General features: G+C 60.9%; 3 protein-coding genes and 1 long non-coding RNA gene across 11 annotated transcripts; 3 read left to right on the top strand and 1 right to left on the bottom strand.

Moving 5' to 3' along the window:
- Positions 1-64: 64 nt before the first annotated feature.
- Positions 65-4,378, bottom strand: LOC138734684 (elongator complex protein 5-like). Of its 5 annotated transcripts, XM_069882462.1 has the most exons (7): positions 4,305-4,371; positions 3,956-4,016; positions 2,650-2,730; positions 1,555-1,767; positions 1,182-1,387; positions 537-733; positions 65-171 (listed from the first exon to the last, which is right to left on the bottom strand). In XM_069882462.1, exons 1-6 carry the CDS (start codon positions 4,354-4,356, stop codon positions 729-731), a joined length of 618 nt encoding a protein of 205 aa, XP_069738563.1. In that variant the 5' UTR covers positions 4,357-4,371; the 3' UTR covers positions 65-171; positions 537-728. The 5 variants fall into 5 exon arrangements, with proteins under 5 accessions (XP_069738563.1, XP_069738562.1, XP_069738560.1 ...); XM_069882461.1 differs by lacking the exon at positions 3,956-4,016 and having other exon boundaries at positions 4,305-4,378; XM_069882459.1 differs by lacking the exon at positions 537-733.
- A 184-nt stretch (positions 4,379-4,562) lies between these two features.
- SENP3 (SUMO specific peptidase 3) lies at positions 4,563-13,097 on the top strand. The gene is made up of 11 exons (XM_069882448.1): positions 4,563-4,616; positions 5,225-5,971; positions 6,066-6,251; positions 6,972-7,083; positions 7,318-7,465; positions 8,554-8,601; positions 8,718-8,795; positions 10,444-10,581; positions 11,457-11,540; positions 12,221-12,271; positions 12,521-13,097. Exons 2-11 carry the CDS (start codon positions 5,818-5,820, stop codon positions 12,632-12,634), a joined length of 1,113 nt encoding a protein of 370 aa, XP_069738549.1. The 5' UTR covers positions 4,563-4,616; positions 5,225-5,817; the 3' UTR covers positions 12,635-13,097.
- A 720-nt stretch (positions 13,098-13,817) lies between these two features.
- On the top strand, positions 13,818-17,165 carry LOC138734679 (uncharacterized). Of its 4 annotated transcripts, none has more exons than XR_011339608.1 (5): positions 13,818-13,899; positions 14,730-14,880; positions 15,504-15,548; positions 16,341-16,398; positions 16,653-17,165. It is a non-coding gene; the product is annotated as an uncharacterized lncRNA (long non-coding RNA). The 4 variants fall into 4 exon arrangements; XR_011339609.1 differs by having other exon boundaries at positions 16,650-17,165; XR_011339606.1 differs by having other exon boundaries at positions 16,341-16,402.
- A 2,426-nt stretch (positions 17,166-19,591) lies between these two features.
- MPDU1 (mannose-P-dolichol utilization defect 1) lies at positions 19,592-21,047 on the top strand (the record flags this gene model as incomplete). Its single annotated transcript, XM_069882489.1, has 3 exons — positions 19,592-19,717; positions 19,890-19,955; positions 20,908-21,047. Coding segments are annotated over exons 1-3 (303 nt in total), but the record flags the coding sequence as incomplete, so codon positions are not given.
- Positions 21,048-21,488: the final 441 nt, after the last annotated feature.

Here is a 21,488-nt window from a genome sequence, read left to right as displayed (position 1 = left end):
CCCAGTGCCCCCCCAATCCCCTTCCCAGTCCATCCCAGTAAGCAGGCGGCACTGGGAGCACTGGGTTTACTGGGAGGATTTATGTAAGGTGGGGGGGGGGGTCACACGTCCAGGTCATCATCAGGGTCTTCGTCTTCGGGGGGGGGCAGGGGCTGGAGCAGCGATGATGGCCTGGGGGGGGGGACTGGAGTGACTGGGAGGCACTGGGAGGGGACTGGGGGCACTGGGAGGGGACTGGGAGGGGACTGGGGGCACTGGGAGGGGACTGGGAGGGGACTGGGGGGCACTGGGATGAACTGGGAGGGGACTGGAGGGCACTGGGATGAACTGGGAGGGGACTGGGGGGCACTGGGATGAACTGGGAGGGGACTGGAGGGCACTGGGATGAACTGGGAGGGGACTGGGGGGCACTGGGATGAACTGGGAGGGGACTGGAGGGCACTGGGATGAACTGGGAGGGGACTGGGGGGCACTGGGGCTCTCACCTGTGCAGGTACAGGGTGAAGGGGGGCACTGGGATGAACTGGGGGTCTCACCTGTGCAGGTACGGGGGGGGCGCAGCCGCCCGGGCGGCTCGTTCCGCAGGTGAGAGGCGCAGGCGGAAGGTGAGGGGGGGGGCGGGGGGGGGGCGGGGACCCCCAAATCCTCGAGGAGGGGGGGCGGCGCGGGGGGGGGCCCCCAAAACCGGGGGGGGGCCCAGGGACCCATCGGGGAGGGGGGTGAAGGCTTCAACCTGGGGGGGGGACACCCCAAACCTCAGTCCCCCCACATAGGGGCTCCAGGACCCCCCCCAATTCCAGCCCCCCCCCCCCAATTTAGACTCCAGGACCCCCCCAATTCCAGCCCCCCCCCCCCAGTTTAGACTCCAGGACCCCCCCAATTCCAGCCCCCCCCCCCAGTTTAGACTCCAGGACCCCCCCAATTCCTGCCCCCCCCCCCCCAATTTAGACTCCAGGACCCCCCCAATTCCAGCCCCCCCCCCCAGTTTAGACTCCAGGACCCCCCCAATTCCAGCCCCCCCCCCCAGTTTAGACTCCAGGACCCCCCCAATTCCTGGCCCCCCCCCCCAATTTAGACTCTAGGACCCCCCAATTTGGACTCCAGGACCCCCCCAATTCCAGCCCCCCCCCCCAATTTAAGGCCCAAGACCCCCCCCAATTTTGGGGTTCACCCCCCCTCACCGTCTCGCAGGGTCCCCCCCTCCGGGGGCGGCTGCGGATGCTCAGGACGCGGTGTTGGGGGGTCCCTGGGTGGCCCCCCAATAATTTTTGGGGTGGGGGGGCCCCCCCGAGTCGCAGCTGGGTGGCCGCGAGCCCCCCCAGAGCCCCCAGCAGCGACGGGGGGTGCAGGTCCTCGTGCAGCAGCGCCACCACGCGGGGGGGGCACCCTAAAAAAAGGGGGGGACCCCAAAATTGGGGGGGTCCTGGACTCTAAATTTGGGGGGGGGGGCAGGAACTGGGGTGTCCTGGACCCCATATGGGGGGCTCCTCCCCATTTTCTAACCCCCCACCCCATTTTTTTACCCCCCCACCCCCTTCTTTGCCCCCCCCTCACCGTTTTTGGGGTGCCCCCCCCCCAGCAGGGCCCTCAGGACCCCCCCAATTTGAGGGGGGGGCAGGCGAAGGAGGAGCCAGCTCAGCGAATCCAGCAGAAGCAGCTTGGAGGGATTTTTGGGGGGCGCTGACCCCCCCAGCAGCCCCCCCCACATCTATTGGGGGCCCCCCCCCCCAGCCTAGGGGGTCCGGGAACCCCTCCAGCACCTGGAACCTTGGAGGGGGGGGGTAAAAAAAAAGGGGGTGGGGGTCAAAAAGGGGGGTCGGGGGGGCAAAAAGGGGGGATATGGAGGGGTTTGGGGGGGTCCCTTGGTCTTGGGGGGATCCTTGAGGGTTTTGGGGGGTCCTGGGTGGGGGTTAGGGGTCCCTGGGAGGGGATTGGGGGTGTCTGGGGGGCGGTCCTGGGGCTTGGGGGTCCCCGAGGGGATCCTGGGGGGGATTTCGGGGGGATCCCTGGGGTTTGGGGGGTCCCGGGCGGGGGTCCCTGGGGTTTTGGCGGGGGTCCCAGGGGGGTTGGGGGGGGCCCGGGGGGTCCCTGGGGTTTGGGGGGGTCTCTGGGGGTGGTCCCTGGGGTTTGGGGGGGGTCTCTGGGGTTTTGGGGGGGGTCCCAAGGGGGCTTGGGGGGTCCCAGGGGGGGTCCCTGGGGTTTTGGGGGGTCTCTGGGGTTTGGGGGGGTCCCAAGGGGGGGTCCCTGGGGTTTGGGGGAGCCTCGGGGGTTTTCGGGGGTCTCTGGGGGGGTCCTTGAGGTTTGGGGGGGGTCTCTGGGGGGGTCCCAAGGGGGTTTGGGGGGTCCCGGGGGGGTCCCTGGGGTTTTGGGGGGTCTCTGGGGTTTGGGGGGGTCCGGGGTGGGGGGTCCCTGGGGTTTGGGGGGGCCTCGGGGGTTTTGGGGGGGTCTCTGGGGGGGTCCTTGAGGTTTGGGGGGGGTCTCTGGGGGCGTCCCAAGGGGGTTTGGGGGGTCCCAGGGGGGTCCCTGGGGTTTTGGGGGGGTCTCTGGGGTTTGGGGGGGGTCCCAAGGGGGGGTCCCTGGGGTTTGGGGGGTCCCTGGGGTTTGGGGGGTCCCGGGGGGGGTCCCAAGGGGTTTTGGGGGGGGTCTCACCAGCGTGTGATGTCGGGGCTCAGCCCGGCCTCGAACTGCGCTCGCGGCGCCTCCAGCAGCAGCAGCTGCACCGGCTCCTGCCTATGGGGCAGAGACCCTATAGCGCCCTATAGCCCCCCTATAGCACCCTTATAGTGCCCCATAGGCACCCTATAGCCCCCCATAGCGCCCCATAAGCCCCTTATAGCACCCCATAGTGCCCTCGTAACCCCCCTATAGCACCCCAAAGAGCCCCATAGCACCCCGTAGGCATCCTATAGACCCCTTATAGCACCCCATAGAGCCCTCATAACCCCCCTATAGATCCCCATAACCCCCTTATAGCACCCCATAGAGCCCCACAGTCCCCTTATAGCATCCTATAGGCACCTTATAGCCCCCCATAGCCCCCTTAGAGCATCCCATAGTCACTCTATAGACCCCTTATAGCACCCCATAGTGCCCTCATAACTCCCCTATAGACCCCCATAACACCCTTATAGCACCTCATAGAGCCCGATAACTCCTTTACAGCATCCCATAGACACCATATAGCCCCCTTATAGCACCCCATAGACACCCTATAGCCCCCCATAGCATCCTTATAGTGCCCCATAGGCCCCCATAGGCACCCTATAGACCCCCATAAAACTCTTATAGCCCCCCATAACCCCCTTATAACACCCCAAAGAGCCCCATAGCCCCCTTATAGGATCCCATAGGCACCCCATAGCCCCTCATAGCATCCTTATAGTGCCCCACAGGCCCCCATAGGCACCCTATAGCCCCCCATAGCCCCCTTATAGCACCCTATTGAGCCCCATAGCTCCCTTATAGGATCCCATAGGCACCCTATAGCCCCTTTATATCATCTTCATAGTGCCCCATACCACCGCATAGGCACCCTATAACCCCCTTATAGCACCCCATAGCCCCTTTACGGCACCCCATAAAGCCCTATAGCCACCTTATAGGATCCCATAGGTACCCTATAGCCCCTCATAGCATCCTTACAGTACCCCATAGCATCCCATAGGCACTCTATAGACCCCTTATAGCACCCCACAGCCCCCTTTTAGCACCCCATAGAGCCCCATAGCCCCCTTATAGCATCCCATAGGCACCCTATAGCCCCTCACAGCATCCTTATAGTGCCCCACAGGCCCCCACAGGCACCCTATAGCCCCCCATAGCGCCCTTATAGCGCCCCATAACCCCCTTATAGCACCCTTACAGCACCCCATAGCCACCCTATAGCCTCCCATAGTGCCCCTTAGCCACCCTATAGCCCCTATAGCGCCCTTATAGCCCCCCGTAGCCCCCCAACCTCCGGGCGGCGGCGCAGGCGAAGGCTCTGAGGAGGCTGCGCCCCTCGCAGGCGGCATTGTCTGAGGGGGGGGACACTGTGAGCCCCCCAAAACCAGCCCCCAGCCCCCCAAAACCAGCCCTAGGGCACCCCACATCCCACCTAGACCCCCCAAGTCCCCCCCCAGCCCCCCAAAACCAGCCCCCAGCCCCCCAAAACCAGCCCTAGGGCACCCCACATCCCACCTAGACCCCCCAAGTGCCCCCTCAGCCCCCCAAAACCAGCTCCCAGCCCCCCAAAACCAGCCCTAGGGCACCCCACATCCCACCTAGACCCCCCAAACCAGACTCGGGGATCCCCTCCCCCGCACCCCGGATCAGGACCAGCCCCTCGGCGCCCCCCTCCACCAGCGCCTCCAACATGGCGCGCGCGCGGCGCCGTCGCCTGCCGATGACGTCACGGCCGCGCGCCCCCACGGGCCCCCCAGACCCCCATCCCATGATGCTCCGCGGCGCCACGGTCTCTATGGTGGGGGGGGGAAGTGCTGTGAGCGAGGGGGCGTGGTCTAGAGCGAGGTGGGCGGGGCTTAACGCGAGGGGGCGTGGCCTCGCGCGCGTCGCGCCGTGATGACGCAATCGGGCGGCGCCGGCGGCCCCGGGAGGTGGTGGTGGAGGAGCCGGGGGTGAGCGGGGAATGGGGGGGGGGGGAAGGGAAAAAAAGGGCTTTTGGGGGGGGGGGGAAGGGGGTTTGGGGGGGAAAAGGGGGTTTGGGGGGAGATAAAGGGTCGGTTCGGGGAGGAAAAGGGGGTTCGGGGGGGAAAAGGGGTTGGTTGGGGGGGCGAATAGGGGGTTTGGGGGGGCAAATAGGGGGTTTGGGGGGGCAGAAGGGGGTTTGGGGGGGCAAGTAAGGGGTTTGGGGGCCAAAAAGAGGGGTTGGGAGCCCCAAGGGGGCGTTTCGGGGGCAAAAAGGGAGTTTGGGGGGGCAAATGGGGGTGTGTGGGGGGGAAGGGGGTGTAGGGGGCAAGCAGGGGGGTGTAGGGGGCAAGCAGGGGGGTGTGGGGGGCAAATAGGGGGGTTGTGGGGGGCAAGGGGGTGATGTGGAGGGGAAAAGGGGGTCTGGGGGGGAAAAAAGGGAGTTTGGGGGGGCAAATGGGGTGTTGGGGGGGAAAAGGGGAGCAAATAGGGGTGGGTTTGGGGGGCAAATAGGGGGTTTTAGGGGGGCAAATGGGGGCTGGGGGGGCAAGAAGGGTGATTTTGGGGGTCACTGTGGGTTCCCCCCCCCCCCCCCCAGGAGCCATGAAGGAGGCGCTGGCCGCCCGTCAGCTGTGGGGGGGGGGGGCCGGGGGGTCCTCGCGAGGGGCCCCCCCTCTCCCTCCCTCGCCGCGAGCCCCTTTGGGGGGTCTCCCCCCCCCTTCCCCTCCCCGCCCCCCCCCCACCCCTCCTTGGCCCCCTCCTGGGCGCTGCCCCCCCCTCCTCCTCCCCCCCCCCCCCGAGGCTGAAGAAGAAGAGGAGGAGGAGGAGGAGGAAAGGGGGGGGCGTGGGGGGGGGCGGCGGCGGCGCGGGGTGGGGGGGGTCTCCCTGAAATCGAGGGGCGGGGTCCCCCCCCCTCGCCGCAAACCCCCCCCCCACCCCCGGCGCCGGCTCCGGGCTCTCCGGGCGCTGCGGATGCTGCTTTTCGCCAGGGGGGGGGCCTGGGCTTTCCCTTGGAAAAGGGGGGGCCGCAAAAAAGGGGGGGGCCCGGCGGCGACCCCCCCCGCCCCCCTCGTTATCCCCCGACGAAGAGGAGCGAGGAGGTGGCGGGGGGAGGGGGGGGAGGAGGGAGGTGATGCTGCCCCCCCCCCCCGCTGCCCCCCCCTCAGATTTTAGGGGTGGGGGGGTCCCTCCATGCCGAGGAATTCGGGGTCCCCCCCCCGCAACTGGCGCTGCCCCCCCCGCCGCTCGTCACACCCCCCCCCCACTTCGGAGAGATGGAATTCGGGGGGGACCCCGGGATCGGGGGGGGCCTGGGGGGCCCCCCCGGGCTGGGGGGGCGAGGAAGGTGAGTAAGGAGGGGCCTAAATCCATGAAAAAGGGGGGGGGGCCTCTATTTTTGGGGTCCCCCTGAGCACACCCCCCTCTCTTTTTCTTTCTAGGCCCCCTCCCCAACGGCTTCGGCGTGGGGGGCCCCCCCAGCCCCCCCAGCGGCGCCGCCCCCATCCTGATCAGCAACGTCTGCAGCGTGGCCGGGGGGGGCGAGGGGGACCCCGAGGCCGACCCCCCGATCCGGGGGGGCCCCCAGAGCAGCCCCCTGCGCGAGGAGCACGTCACCTGCATCCAGAGTGAGTGGGGGCGTCGTTAGGGGCCACAGGCAACGAGCTTAATTAAAATTTAGAGTTAAGAGGCATCGTTAGGGACCAGAGTGAACGGGTTCAATTAAAATCTAAGAGTTAAGAAGCATCGTTAGGTACTAGAGTAAACGACTGTGACTAAGGAAAGGGGCTTGAGGCCATCGTTAGGGCCCAGAGTGAACGGGTTCAATTAAAATCTAGAGCTAGGAGGCATCATTAGGGACCAGGGTGAACGGGTGCAATTAAAACCTAGAGTTGAGAGGCATCGTTAGGGGCCAGAGTGGACGCGTTTAATTAAAACCTGAGAGTTAAGAGGCGTCGTTAGGGATCAGAGTGAACGGGGTTAATTAAGATCTAGAGCCAAAAGGCATCGTTAGGGACCAGAGTGAATGAGTTCAATTAAAATCTAGAGTCAAGAGACATCATTAGGGACCAGAGTGAACGAGTGCAATTAAAATCTAGAGTTAAGAGGCATCATTAGGGACCAGAGTGAACACGTTGAATTAAAATCCAGAGTTAAGAGGCATCATTAGGGACCAGAGTGAACACGTTCAATTAAAATCTAGAGTTGAGAGACATCGTTAGGGCCCAGAGTGAACGGATTCAGTTAAAGTCTAGAATTAAGAGACGTCATTAGGGACCAGAGTGAACGCGTTTATTAAAGTTTAGAGTTCAGAGACATCGTTAGGGCCCAGAGTGAACGCCCCGCAGGTATCCTGGACGAGTTCCTGCAGGCCTACGGCAGCCTCATCCCCGTCAGCGCCGAGGAGGTGGTGGAGAAGCTCGAGGACATCTTCCAGCAGGAGTTCAGCACCCCCCAAAGGTGGGGGGGCAGTTTTGGGGTGCCGGGGGGGATTTTGGGGGGTCACAGAGCTGCTGCTGCCAAGTTGGGGGGGGGGGGGGTTGGAATAAGGTGCTAGAATTCGCGGGGGAGGTGGGATTTTTGAGGCGTAGGGGGGGTTTTTGAGGCGTAGGGTGGGTTTTTTGGGGTGCAGGGGGGGGTTTTGGGGTGCAGAGGGGGGTTTTTGGGGGGCCCCCCGCTGAGGCTGCCGCGCAGGCGGGCCTCGGTCCAGCAGCTGATGCAGTCGTACCAGCGGCTGCCCGGGAACGCGCTGCTGCGAGGCTTCCGCGTCAGCTACAAGCGCCACGTCCTCACCATGGACGACCTGCAGACCCTCTACGGGCCCAACTGGCTCAACGACCAGGTCTGGGGGGGGGCCTCGGGGGGATTTCGGGGGTCCCCCGGGGGGAGTTGAGGGCATCTCAGGGGGGTTTGGGGGTCCCTGGGGGCATCTGTGAGAGGTTTGAGGGTCCCTGGGGGCATCTCAGAGGGGTTTGGGGGTCCCTGGGGGCATCTCAGAGGGTTTTGGGGGTCCCTAGGGGCATCTGGGAGCAGTTTGGGGGTCCCTGGGAGTAGTTTGAGGACCCCTGGGGGCATCTCAGGGGGGTTTGGGGGTCCCTGAGGGCATCTGGGAGGGGTTTGAGGGTCCCTGGGGGGATCTCAGAGGGGTTTAAGGGTCCCTGGGGGGATCTCAGAGGGGTTTGGGGGTCCCTAGGGGCATCTCAGAGGGGTTTGGGGGTCCCTGTGGGCATCTGGGAAGCGTTTGAGGGTCCCTGTGGGCATCTCAGAGGGGTTTGGGGGTCCCTGGGAGCAGTTTGGGGGTCCCTGGGGGCATCTCGGGGGGGTTTGGGGGACCCTGGGGGCATCTCAGAGGGGTTTGGGGGTCCCTAGGGGCATCTCAGAGGGGTTTGGGGGACCCTGGGGGCATCTGGGAGGGGTTTGGGGGTCCCTGTGGGCATCTGGGAGCAGTTTGGGGGTCCCTGGGAGTAGTTTGAGGACCCCTGGGGGCATCTCAGGGGGGTTTGGGGGTCCCTGAGGGCATCTGGGAGGGGTTTGGGGGTCCCTGGGGGCATCTCAGAGGGGTTTGGGGGTCCCTGGGGGCATCTGGGAGGGGTTTGGGGGTCCCTGGGGGCATCTGGGAGCAGTTTGGGGTCCCTGGGAGTAGTTTGAGGACCCCTGGGGCATCTCAGGGGGGGTTGGGGGTCCCTGAGGGCATCTTGGGGGGGTTTGAGGGTCCCTGGGGGATCTCAGAGGGGTTTGGGGGTCCCTGGGGGCATCTCAGAGGGATTTGGGGGTCCCTGGGGGCAGCTGAGAAGGGTTTGGGGGTCCCTGGGGGCATCTGGGAGGGGTTTGGGGGTCCCTGGGGGGATCTCAGAGGGGTTTGGGGGTCCCTGGGGGGGGGTTCTCCCCCCAGTTTCCTCCCTGAACCCCAATTTTCTTCCCCCCCCCCAGGTGATGAACATGTACGGGGACCTGGTGATGGACGCCGTGCCCGACAAGGTGGGGGGGGTCCCCAAAATAATTAGGGGTGGGGGTGGTCAGGGGGGTCCCGCCCCCCCAAAATAAAAGGGGGGCCCCCTGACCTGAATATGGGGGGGTCCTGCCCCCCCCCCCAGGTCCATTTCTTCAACAGCTTCTTCTACGATAAATTGCGCACGAGGGGCTACGAGGGGGTGCAGCGCTGGACCAAGAACGTGAGGGGTTAACGAGGAGGGGGGTTAACGAGGAGGGGGGTTAACGAGGAGGGGGGTTAACGAGGAGGGGGGTTAACGAGGAGGGGGGTTAACGAGGAGGGGGGTTAACGAGGAGGGGGGTTAACGAGGAGGGGGGTTAACGAGGAGGGGGGTTAACGAGGAGGGGGGTTAACGAGGAGGGGGGTTAACGAGGAGGGGGGTTAACGAGGAGGGGGGTTAACGAGGAGGGGGGTTAACGAGGAGGGGGGTTAACGAGGAGGGGGGTTAACGAGGAGGGGGGTTAACGAGGAGGGGGGTTAACGAGGAGGGGGGTTAACGAGGAGGGGGGTTAACGAGGAGGGGGGTTAACGAGGAGGGGGGTTAACGAGGAGGGGGGTTAACGAGGAGGGGGGTTAACGAGGAGGGGGGTTAACGAGGAGGGGGGTTAACGAGGAGGGGGGTTAACGAGGAGGGGTTAACGAGGAGGGGGGTTAATGGGGAGGAGGGTTAATGGGGAGGGGGTTAATGAGATGGGGGGTTAATGAGGAGGAGGGTTAATGAGGAAGGAGGTTAATGGGGGGGTTAATGAGAGGGGGTAAAAGGGAAGGGGATGTGGGAGGGGGGTGTTAATGAGGAGGGGGGTGTTAATGAGGAGAGGGGTGTTAATGAGGAGGGGGTTGTTAATGAGGAGGGGGGTGTTAATGAGGAGGAGGATTAATTAGGAAGAAGGTTAATGGGGAGGGGAGTTAGTGAGGAGAGGGGATTAATGAGAAGGAGAGTTAGTGAAGAAAGAGGTTAATGGAGATGGGGGGTTAATGAGGAGGGGAATAAATGAGGAGGAGGATTAATTAGGAAGAAGGTTAATGGGGAGGGGAGTTAGTGAAGAGAGGGGGTTAATGAGAAGGAGAGTTAATGAAGAAAGAGGTTAATGAGGAGGGGGGGTTAATGAGGAGGGGGGGTTAATGAGGAGGGGGGGTTAATGAGGAGGGGGGGTTAATGAGGAGGGGGATAAATGAGGAGGAGGATAAATGAGGAGGAGGATTAATTAGGAAGGGGGTTAATGGGGAGGAGAGTTACTGAGGAAGAGGGGTAATGAGAAGGGGGGTTAATGAGGGTGGGGGTGTTGATGGGGAGGGGGTGTTGATGAGGAGGGGGTGTTGATGAGGAGGGGGTGTTGATGAGGAGGGGGGCTTAATGAGATGGGGGTTAATGAGATGGGGGGTTAATGGGGAGGGGATGTGGGAGCAGGGCTGGACTGAGGAGGGGGTGTTAATGAGGAGGGGGAATAAATGAGGAGGAGGATTAATTAGGAAAGGGGTTATTGGGGAGGGGGGTTAATGAGGAAGAGGGTTAATGAGGATGGGGAGTTAATGGGGGGGGTTAATGGGGAGGGGGTTAATGAGCAGGAAGAGTTGATGAGGAGGGGGTGTTGATGAGGAGGGGGGCTTGAGAAGGGGGAGTTAATGAGGGGGGTTAATGAGGAGGGGTGTTAATGAGATGGGGTTAATGAGGGGGGGTAAGAGGAGAGGGGATGTGGGAGCAGGGCTGGATTGAGAAGGGGGTTAATAAGGAGGGGGGGTTGAGGAGTAGGGGGTTTAACGAGGAGGGGGATGTTAATGAGGAGGGGGGGTTAATGAGGGGGGGGGCTAACGAGGTGCGTGCCCCCCAGGTGGACATTTTCGGCAAGGAGCTGCTGCTCATCCCCATCCACCTGGAGGTTCACTGGTCGCTGGTGGCCGTGGACGTCGCCCGCCGCCGCATCACCTACTTCGACTCCCAGCGCACCCTCAACCGCCGCTGCCCCAAGGTGGGCGGGGCCTATTGGGGGGGGGGGGGGCCAAATTGGGGGGGGGGGGGTCTTGATCCCTGTGGCCCCCAGACCCCTCTATGCTGGTGCCCAGGGCTCGAGGGGGCGTGGCCAGAGCCCGAGGGGGCGTGGCCAAGGCAATAAGGGGCGTGGCCACGAGGGGGCGTGGTCTCCATGGTGGGCGTGGCCACAAGGGGCGGGGGGGTTTCAACCCCCATGGACCCCAGACCCCTCTATGCTGGTGCCTAAGGGGGCAGGGGGCGTGGCCAGAGCCCGAGGGGGCGTGGCCAAGGCCATAAGGGGCGTGGCCTATGTGGTGGGCGGGACCAAGCTGGAGCTTGTGGGGGGGGTGTTGCCCCCCATGGTCTCCAGCTCCCTCTATGCTGATCCCCTCTAATGCCTGGGCCCCCCCCCCAAATCCTCTGGGGACCTCCCCAGATCCCCCTCGTGTCCCCCAAAACCCACGGTTCCCCCCCACCCCCCCAAAACCTTCTGGATCCCCCCCCAAACCACACCTGGGTTCCCCCAAAACCCTCCTAGGGTCCCTCTGGGTCCCTCTCCCCCCCCCCAAACTCCTTGGGGACCCCCCTGGATCCCCCTCCGGGTCCCCCAAAACCTTTGGATCCTCCCCAAAACTCCTTGGATTCCCCATAAAAGTCCCTGGGACCCCCCCAGATCCTCCTTCGTGTCCCCCAAAACCCTTGGGTCCTCCCCAAAACTCCTTGGATGCCCCCCAAAACTCCCTGGGACCCCCCCAAATGGTATGGGGACCCCCCAATATGTGGGTGCCCAGGGTCTCAGGGGGCGTGGTCAAAGAAAAGGGGGCGTGGCCTGATGGAGCCCCGCCCCCTGAACCCCCTTTTTCTCCCCCCCAGCACATCTGCCGGTACCTCCAGGCTGAGGCCGACAAGAAGGAGCGCCCCGACTTCCGCGAGGGCTGGCGAGGGGCCTTCAAGATGGTGAGGGGGCGCCCTGGCTTCTAGGAACCCCCCCCGGGGGTCCCCCCAAAACCCCTGGGGTCCCCCTGATCCCCTGGGTCCCCCCAAACCCCTCTAGGATCCCCCTGGGGTCCCCCTGATCCCCTGGGTCCCCCCCAAACCCGTCTAGGATCTCGCTGGGGTCCCCCTGATCCTCTGGGTCCCCCCAAACTCCTCTAGGATCCCCCTGGGACCCCCCCAAACCCCTTTAGGATCCTCCTGGGGTCCCCCTGATCCCCTGGGTCCCCCCCAAACCCCTTTAGGGTCCCCCTAGGGTCCCCCCAAATCCCTCTGGGGTCCCCCTGGACTCCTTGTGCTCCTCTCCAGTGCTTGGGGACCCCCACAACCCCCTCCCCCATCCTCTGGGGACCCCCCTGAGATCCTCCTTGGGTCCCCAAATCTCTCTCAGTTCCCCCCAAACTCCCTGGGACCCCCCCAAATCACTCTCAGGTCCCCCCAAAACTCCCCGGGACCCCCCCAAATCCCTCTCAGGTCCCCCTAAAACTCCCTGGGACCCCCCCCAGATCCCTCTCAGGTCCCCCCAAACTCCCTGGGCCTCCCCAAATCCCTCTGGGGACTCTCTGCTCCTACCCCCCCCCCCCCCCCCCCCCAAAAAAGAAAAAAACTTTCATATTTCCCATTTTTCTCTCTTTTTGCCCCAGAACGTCGCCCGCCAGAACAACGACAGCGACTGCGGCGCCTTCGTCCTTCAGGTTTGGGGGGGGCCACATTTTTGGGGTGTCTAGGAGGGGGTCACTGAGGGCTGGGGGGGGTCTAAAGGATGGGGGGGGGCAAAATAACATGGCGGGGGAGGCTGATTGGGGGGGGGGGGAGGTGTTTAGGGAGCTTTTGCTCCCCCAAATCCTTATGGGATGGGGCTGGGGGTGGGGGGGGTGATAAAGGGGACCCCCCCCCAAATTGCTGACCCCCCTTTCTCTTTTTTTTTTGCCCCCCCCCTCTAGTACTGCAAGTTTTTGGCTCTGGGGAGGCCGTTCAGCTTCTCGCAGCAGGACATGCCCCAGCTGCGCCGCCTCATGTACAAGGAGCTTTGTCACTGCAAGCTCGCCCCGCTCTGAATTTTGGGGGGGGGGACACCCCAAAAAAAGACCCCCCCTCAACTCATTGTTCTCCTCCAAGCCCCAAACCCCACATTAAACCTCTCAATTCCTGCTTAAAACCGGGGTGGGGGGGGCGTGAGGGGCTTGGTTGGAGGGAATCGGCACCATTTTTTTGGGGGGGGGGTGTCCCCAAAGGCCACCAGGGACACCCCCCCCCCAAGCTCACTGCTCCCCCCAAAACCTACTGCCCCCCCCCCAAAAAAATTCACTGTTCTCTCCAACCTCAATAACCCACTCCAGCCCCACCAATTCCTACCTAAAACTGGGGTACGGGGGGGTGCAAGGGGCTAGGACCAGGGAAGGGGGTATTTGGAAGAGGGGGGGGGCATGGATATTGGGGGGGGGGGGGCACCCCAAATCCTCCTTTCCCCCCCCTCACTGGCCACGGGGTTTGCGATCGGGAATAAACACGGAGTTTGGAGATGATGGTGTTTTGGGGGGGGGGCAGGGACCCCCTAAGGGGGGTCTGGGGGGTCACAGAGGGATTGGGGGGGGCCATGGGGTGTCACAGGGTCTTTGGGGGGTCCTTGAGGGGGTCCTTGGGATCTGGGGGGATGCAGGAACCCCTTGGGGGGGGCAATGGGGTGTCACAGGGTCTTTGGGGGGGTCCTTGGGGTCTGGGGGGGGTGCAGGAACCTCTTGGGGGGGGGCATGGGGTGTCACAGGGTCTTTGGGGGGGTCCTTGGGGGGCTTGGGGGGGTCGTTGGGGTCTGGGGGGGCCATGGGGTGTCCTTGGGGTGCTTGGGGGGGTCCTTGGGGTCTGGGGGGGGTGCAGGGACCCCTTGGGGGGGTCTGGGGGTGTGTTTTGGGGGGACACAGAGGGATGGGGGGGCAGGGGGGGTCACAGGGTGTTTTGGGGGGTTGAGGGGGGGGTCCTTGGGTTCGGGGGGGTCTGGGGGTACGTTTTGGGGGGACACGGATTGGGAAGGGGTGGGGGCTTCACGGGGTCTTTAAGGGGTGTTCTGAGGCAATTGGGGGGGTCCTTGGGGTCTGGGGGGGGCTCTGATGTGAGGGCCCCCCCCACTTTTAATGGCGGGAACGTGAGGGGGGCGCGCGCCGCTGGCGCCAAAACGCGAGGGGACGTGGCCGAGACACGTGATCGCTGGGGTGGGCGTGGCCTAAGCGCAGCAGCCAATCAGCGAAGGGGGCGTGGCCAGAGGATTTATAAGGGCCGGCGCGGGAGCGGGAGGGCCCAGTTGGCGGCGGAGGCGGTTTGAGGGAAGGTTAGTGATGGTTGAGGGGGGGGGAGAGGGCGGTGGGGGTGGGCCCCGAGAGCCACACAGGGGACCTCGAAGTGTGTAAATGGCTCGGAAAGGTCAACTAGGGCGCCAGGAGGGGGAGGGAGCCCCAAAAAGATGCGTTGGGGACACTGAAAATGGATAATGGAGTCCCAGAAGTAAACTTAGGGACGCCAGAAGTGGGCAGGGTGAGGCGTGAGTGAGCTTAGGGAGACAAAAATGGGTATTTGAGCGAAAAGATGAGCGGGAGAGCCCAGAAATGGGAAAGAGACCCCAGAATGGGCCGTGGCGGGGAGCAAAATCTGAGCTTGAAGCCGCAAAAATGGATAGGGAGGCCCAAAATTGAGCTGGGGGCCCTAATAATTGAGAAGGGAGCCCCGAAAGCAACGCTGGGAGCTGCAGGAATCGCCGGGGAGCCGCGAATCCTGAGGTGGGGAGGCCGAAAATGGACCGTGGGGTGGCAAAAGCGATGTTGGAGACCCTAAAAAATGGGGAGGGGGCCCCAAAAATGAACAGGGAGCCCCAAAAAGCTTCCAAGGGCCTCAAATCCTGGGGTTGGGACCCTAAAAAACTTGACTGTGGAGCCGATCCTGCACCCCAAAACAGGTTTCCCCTTCCCCAAAGCCCTTCCCTGAGCGCTTCCGGTGCGGCCACGTGGTGGGGGGTTGACTTCCGGTTTGGGGCGGAAGTGGAGGGGATGGATTTGAAAGGGGGTAACTGGGAGAGGGCAGGCGTTCACTGGGCTGGACTGGGAGGGCTCAGGTCCAAACTGGGAGACGCTGGGAAGTGTCCTCACCCTCCCCCACACCCCCCAGGACATGACGTCATCGCGCAGGCACCCAGGCCCCGGTGCTGGCGCAGAGCAGATGCGGACCAGTATGGACCAGTATAAACCAGTATGGACTAATATGGAGCACTGCAGACCTGTATGGATCTCTACGGACCAGCATAAACCAGTATGAGGAGGTACGAACCAGTGGAGCCTTGCAAGGGCAATTGTAGACCAGTATAAACCAGTATGGAATTGCATGTGGTGGTACAGTTCAGCATAGAGTGACCAGTACAAACCAGTATAGACTGGTATGTATCAGTACGGATCACTTCTAGACCAATAAGGTCCAGTACGGACCAGTATAAACCAGTGGGGGGGGCAGCCCCCACCTCTTGGGCAGGGGCAGGGCCGGTCGATGGCCCGAGACCCCAATCAGGTGGGGGCAGAGTGGCCGCTCCCAGTTCATCCCAGTACGGCCCAGTGCCTCCTACTGGTTCATGCCTGGGGTACAGGCGCTGTTGGCTGGGGGGCTATAGGGGTTCTATAGGTCCTGGGGGGCGCCTATAGGGGATCTGGGAGGTTCTGTAGGGGATATAGTAGGCTCGTGAGGGTCTCTGTGGCATCCACAGGGGGCTCTGGAGCACCTATAGGGTCCTGAGGGGCTCGAGGTTGGTCTTTAGGGGGTCTATAGGGTGCTCGAGGGGATCTATAGTGGCTCTGGGGGGTGTCTGTGGCACCTTTAGGGGATCTATAGGTGTGGGGGGGATCTGTAGGTGCTCGGGGGGCGCTGGTGACATCCCTGGTTTTGCTGCTCCAGGACGTGCCAGTGACCTTGAGGCCGTGACGCCCCCCACCGACCGCGGTGAGTGACCCCAAAACCAGGCTAAAACGGATCAAAATGGCTCCCGGGTTCCTTGAAATGACCCCAAATGGGCTAAAAATGATCCCAAGACAGCCCCAGGGCATAGAAATTGCCCTAAGTGGCCCTAAAACTGGCCCCGAGTGGCTCCAAAAGAGCTTCAGGGCTCCCAAACTGCTTTAAAATGGCTCAAGGGGCCCCAAAATTGAGGAAAATAACATCGCACAGGCCCCAAAATGGCCTTTAATGGACCCAAAATGGCTTTGTGTGAGGCCACGCCCCTAAGCCGCAAGCCACGCCCACTCCCATTCATAACTAACGTTGGCCACGCCCACACCCATTCATAACTTACGTTGGTCACGCCCCCCGCCCATTGATGACCCATGCGTGTCACCTGACCCCGCGGGAGGCCCCGCCCCCGCGTCCTGCGCGGGCTGAGGCCCCGCCCCCCGGGGGCTGATCAGGCGCAAAGGGCTGAGGGCAAAGGAGGGGGGGGGGCACCCCAAAAACACCCCCTGGGACCCCCCCAAAGCCACGGGGACCCCTAAATCCCCCACCCTCAAGGACCTCAGACCACTCTGGGCCCACGGGGACCCCCAGATTCCCCTCACAAAGCCCCTAAATCCACCCTCAGACGCCCCAAACCGCAGCCCGCAACCCACTCGGACCCCAATATCGCCACCCCAAAAGCCCAGGAGGACCCCAAAATGACCCCCCTGTGCCCCCCAAATCCAGAGATCCGAATCTGGGACCTCCAGGGAGCCTAAAACCACCCCCTGCGACCCCATTTTCCAGGTTTCCTCGGGATTCGGTGCCGGATGTGATGGAGCCGGCGTTGACAGAGCAGGACCAGGCAGGTAGGGGGGAGGGAGGCGCTTTGGGGGGCTTTGGCGGGGATCCCCGCATGGTCCTTGGATTTGTGGGGCGCCCCGTGGCCCCCCCACAGTGACCCCATGCCAGAGCGACCCCCCCGAACCATGGGCCGCCCCCCAACTGTGGGGCTGGCCCCTGAGCGGGGGGGACAAGAGGCAATTTTGGGGGTGCGAGGGGTAATTTTGGGGTCCGGTGGGGAGTTTGGTCTCGTAACTCGTTTTTCTTTCCCAGCAGTCGCCTCACGGACGCAGCGGGAGCCGCGTTTGATCCAAAAACGACGCCTTTGACCCCGAAACGGGCTCCTTGGACCCCGTTGTGGGCAAGTTGGAGCCAGAAGTGGCCAAAATGGGAGAGCGTGACCCCAAAATCGACGCGTTGCACCCCGAAATCGGCTGTTGTCGTCCGCGGGGATGGAGTCGGAGGAGTTTCGATCCCCCTTGGACGTGGAGAGCACGGAGAACCCAGAACGGGCCGGTTTGACCCCAAAATGGGCTGTGTGACCCCCAAAATAAACCAGTTTGACCCCAAAAGAGCCAGTTTGGTGCTAAAGTAAATTGGTTTTACTCCAAAACGGACTTGTCTGACCAAAAATCATTGCGTTTTACCCCCAAAAGACCATTTTGATGCTCAAAATAACCCGGTTTCACTGAAAATAGCCACTTTGACCCCCCAAATGGTCTTGTTTTCATCCCAAGAGTGAGCCTGTTACCCCAAAATCACCACTTTGATGCAAAAAATAAAACTGCTTTGACCCCCAATGTGGCTCCTTGGACCGAAAAAGAGGTTTTTAACCCCACGTTAATCAGAATCAGCTGTTTTTTATCCTGAAATGGCTATTTTGCCCCCAAAATGGTTAGTTTCACCCCTGAATCAGCAAATTTGACCCCCAAATGGCTGATATTGCCTTAAAAAGGCTGCTTGGGCCCCAAAATGGCCCTGTTTGAACCCAAAATTGGCACTTCGGCCCCCAAATGGGCTGCTTTGCCCAAAAATGTGCTGTTTTACTCCAAAATGGGTTGGTTTTACTCCAGAATCGCCATTTTTGAACCTAAAAAGGTCAGTTTAAGCCCCAAAATGGCCCTGTTTGAACCCAAAACAGAGACTTTGGCCTCAAAATGGGCTGTTTTTACTCTAAAAATGGCCATTTTGACCCCAAAATAGCCTGGTCTGATCCTAAAAACATCGGTTTAAGCCCAGAATTGGCCCTGATTGAACCCCAAATCAGCTGCTTTCACTCAAAATCGACACTTTGGGCTAAAATATGGGCTGTTTTACTTCAAAATGGCCATTTTGACTCCAAAATAGCCTGATCTGCCCCCAAAAAGGTCGGTTATAGCCCCCAAATGGCCCTGTTTGATCCCAAAATTGGCTTCTTTCACTCAAAATTGACACATTGGGATAAAATATGGACTGTTTTACTTCCAAATGACCATTTTGACGCCAAAATAAACCAGTTTGAACCCAAAAATGGCCTTTTTTGAGCCCCAAAGTGGCTGCTTTCACTCAAAACGGACATTTTGGCCCCACAAAAGGCTGTTTTGCCCCCAAAAGGGCTGTTTTGACACAAAAAAAGGGCTGGTTTTACTCCAAAATGGCCATTTTGACTACGTAATAGCCCGATCTGCCCCAAAATGTCAGTTATAGCCCCAAAAAGGCCCTGTTTGAACCCAAAATTAGCTGCTTTCACTCAAAATTGACACTTTGGGCTAAAATATGGGCTGTTTTACTCCAAAATGGCCATTCTTACCTCAAAATAGGTCAGCTTAATACCAAAAAATGGCCTTTTTTGAACCCCAAAAGTGGCTGCTTTCACTCAAAACGGACATTTTGGCCCCACAAAAGGCTGTTTTGACACAAAAAAGGGCTGGTTTTACTCCAAAATGGCCTTTTTCACCCCTAAAAGGTCTGTTTAATACCAAAACTGGCCGCCTTTGAACCCAAAATTGGTGGATTTCACTCAAAACAGACACTTTCACCTCAAAATGGGCTGGTTTACTCCAAAATGGTTATTTTGACCCAAAAAAAGTCGGTTTAACCCCCAAAATAGCCCTGTTTGAAACCAAAATGGGCTGCATTTACCCAAAATAGACACTTTGGGCTAAAATATGGGCTGTTTTACTTCAAAATGGCCATTTTGACCCAAAAAAAGGTCGTTTTAAGCCCCAAAATAGCCCCGTTGAACCCAAAATCGGCTGCTTTCACTCAAAATCAACACTTCGGGCTAAAATATGGGCTGTTGTACTCCAAAATGGCCATTTTGACCCCAAAATAGCCTCGTCTGACCCCAAAAACGTTGGTTTAAGCCCTGAAATAGCCCTGTTTGAACCCGAAATTGGTGGCTTTGGCCTCAAAATGGGCTGTTTTACTCCAAAATGGCTATTTTGACTCCAAAAAGTTCAATTTAACCCCCAAAATAGCCCTGTTTGAACCCAAAAGTGGCTGCTTTCACTCAAAACGGACACTTTGGCCTCAAAATTAGCTGTTTTCCTCTAAAATGGCCATTTTCCCCTCAAAATAGATCAATTTAAACCCCAAAATGGCATTTTTTGAACGCCAAAGTGGCTGTTTTCACTCAAAACGGACATTTTGGCCTCAAAAAGGGCTGGTTTTACTCCAAAATGGCCATTTTGACCGCAAAATAGCCTGGTTTGACCCCAAAAGGTCTGTTTAACCCCCAAAATATCCCTGTTTGAACCAAAAATAGGCTGCGCTCACCAAAAACAGACATTTCATCCTCAAAATAGGGTTTTTTGCCCTCAAAAAGGGGTATTTTGTCCCAAAAAGAGCTGTTTTGCCTCAAAAAGGGCTTTTTTTACTCGAAAATGGCCATTTTGACCCCAAAATAGCCCGGTCTGCCCTCAAAAAAATCGGTTTAACCCCCATAATCGCCTGGTTGGGCCTCAACGGCCCTTCCGACCCCCAAAAAGGCCGCTTTTTACCTCAAAAAAACGCGTCGTTGAACCCTAAAAGAGACGGAAGGGGGTGGGTGGGGGGGTGTCATGGCGCCCGGGCGCTCGTCACTGCGCATGCGCCGCCTCCGTGTTTTCCCGCCAATCAGCGCGCGCGCGCGGGAAAAAGAAAAAGGGGGTTGTGCGCATGCGCGGTGCCGCCGCAGCCAATCAGCGCTCAGAGAACCCGGAAGCCTTTTCTCTCCCTTCCTCCCCGCCCCTCCCGCCCCCACCCGGGGCAGCCGTTCCCCTTCATGGCCGCCATGGAGGCGCTGCGCCCTCTCCTCGTGCCCTACTTCGTCCCCGATTCCTGCTTCGAGGAGCTCTGCCTGCGACTCCACCTCCTGCACGGTGCGGGGAGGGGGGGTGGGGGGGGTGGGCGGCGCCATGTTGGGTGCCCTCACCGGGGGGGCCGGAAGTCGGCGCCGCCATCTTGGTGTCGGGCGGAAGTGGCTTTTTATTATGGGGGGGGTGGTCCTGGGACCCCTCTTCATAACCCTTTGACACCCCCACCCCCCGACAGTTCCCTGCTTGAAAATCCTCATCACCAAAGTTCTGGGATACGCGATCGTCGCTGGCTCCGTCCTGGGTGAGGGATGGGGGGGCTTATTGGGGGTTTGGGGGGGGTTATATTGGGGTTTGGGGGGTTGGGGGGCTTTAAATGAGCTTTAGAGGATCTATATTGGTTTTTGGGAGGCCTTAGGGGGGTTATTGGGGATTTGGGGGGGGCTTTGAGTGGGTTTGGAGGGGTTTTAGGGGGATTATAGTGGGTTTTGGGGGGGTTGGAGGGCTTTAGAGGGTCTGTATTGGGTTTGGGGGGCATTTAGGGGGGCTATATTGGGTTTGGGGGGGCTTTAAGAGAGCTTTAGAGGATCTATATTGCTTTTTGGGGGGCCTTAGGGGTGTTATTGGGGATTTGGGGGGGGCTTTGAGTGGGTTTGGTGGGGCTTTAGGGGGGTTATTATGGGTTTGGGGGGCATTTAGGGGGGTTATTGTGGGTTTTGGGGGGATTGGGGGGCTTTAAATGAGCTTTAGAGGATCTATATTGTTTTTTGGGGGGCTTTAGGGGGTTATTGGGGATTTGAGGGGGGCTTTGAGTGGGTTTGGAGGGGCTTTAGGGGGGTTATTGTGGGTTTGGGGGGCATTTAGGGGGGTTATTGTGGGTTTTGGGGGGATTGGGGGCTTTAAATGAGCTTTAGAGGATCTATATTGTTTTTTGGGGGGCCTTAGGGGGGTTATTGGGGATTTGAGGGGGGCTTTGAGTGGGTTTGGAGGGGCTTTAGGGGCGTTATTGTGGGTTTGGGGGGCATTTAGGGGGGTTATATTGGGTTTTGGGGGGGTTGGGGGGCTTTAAATGAGCTTTAGAGGATCTATATTGGTTTTTGGGGGCCTTAAGGGGGTTATTGGGGGCTGGGGGGGGGCTTTGAGTGGGTTTAGGGGGGTTATATTGAGATTGGGGGGGTTGGAGGGCTTTAGAGGGTCTGTATTGGGTTTTGGGGGGCCCCTGACCCGTATTTTTTGTTGTGTCCCCCCCTTTCCAGTGAAGCTGCCGCAGGTGCTGAAGGTTTGGGGCGCCCGCAGCGGGGCCGGGCTGAGCCCCACGGCGCTGGGCTGGAGCTGGTGGCGCTGGGGGGCAGCGTGGCCTACGGCTCCACCAGGGGCTTCCCCTTCAGGTGGGGGGGTCGCTATGGGGCGGGGGGGGGGTTATGGGGCAGGGGAGGGGGTTGTGGGGCAGGGGGGGTCGCTATGGGGCAGGGAGGGGGGCTATGGGGGTCACTATGGGGCAGGGGAGGGGGGTTGTGGGGCAGGGGGGGTCGCTATGGGCAGGGGGGGTCACTATGGGGCAGGGGAGGGGGGTTGTGGGGCAGGGGGGGTCGCTATGGGGCAGGGAGGGGGGTTGTGGGGCAGGGGGGGTCGCTATGGGGCAGGGGGGTCGCTATGGGGCGGGGGGGGGTTGTGGGGCCCCCTCTTGGCCCCCCAAGTGGCTACGAGGTGGGAAAGATGGAAGGGGGGGGGCTGTGATTTTAGGGGGCCTGGAAGGGGTTTTTTTTGGGGGGGGGAGAATCTGTGGGGCTGGAAGGGGTCGCTATGGGTCTGGGGTCCCCCCCTAACTCTTTCTGCC

The sequence above is a fragment of the Phaenicophaeus curvirostris genome, unplaced genomic scaffold (genome assembly GCF_032191515.1).
Source record: "Phaenicophaeus curvirostris isolate KB17595 unplaced genomic scaffold, BPBGC_Pcur_1.0 scaffold_153, whole genome shotgun sequence".
In the NCBI taxonomy this organism is placed as follows: domain Eukaryota; kingdom Metazoa; phylum Chordata; class Aves; order Cuculiformes; family Cuculidae; genus Phaenicophaeus; species Phaenicophaeus curvirostris.
Note: the sequence above shows the minus strand (reverse complement) of the source record. Positions and strands in the feature narration are given on the sequence as shown.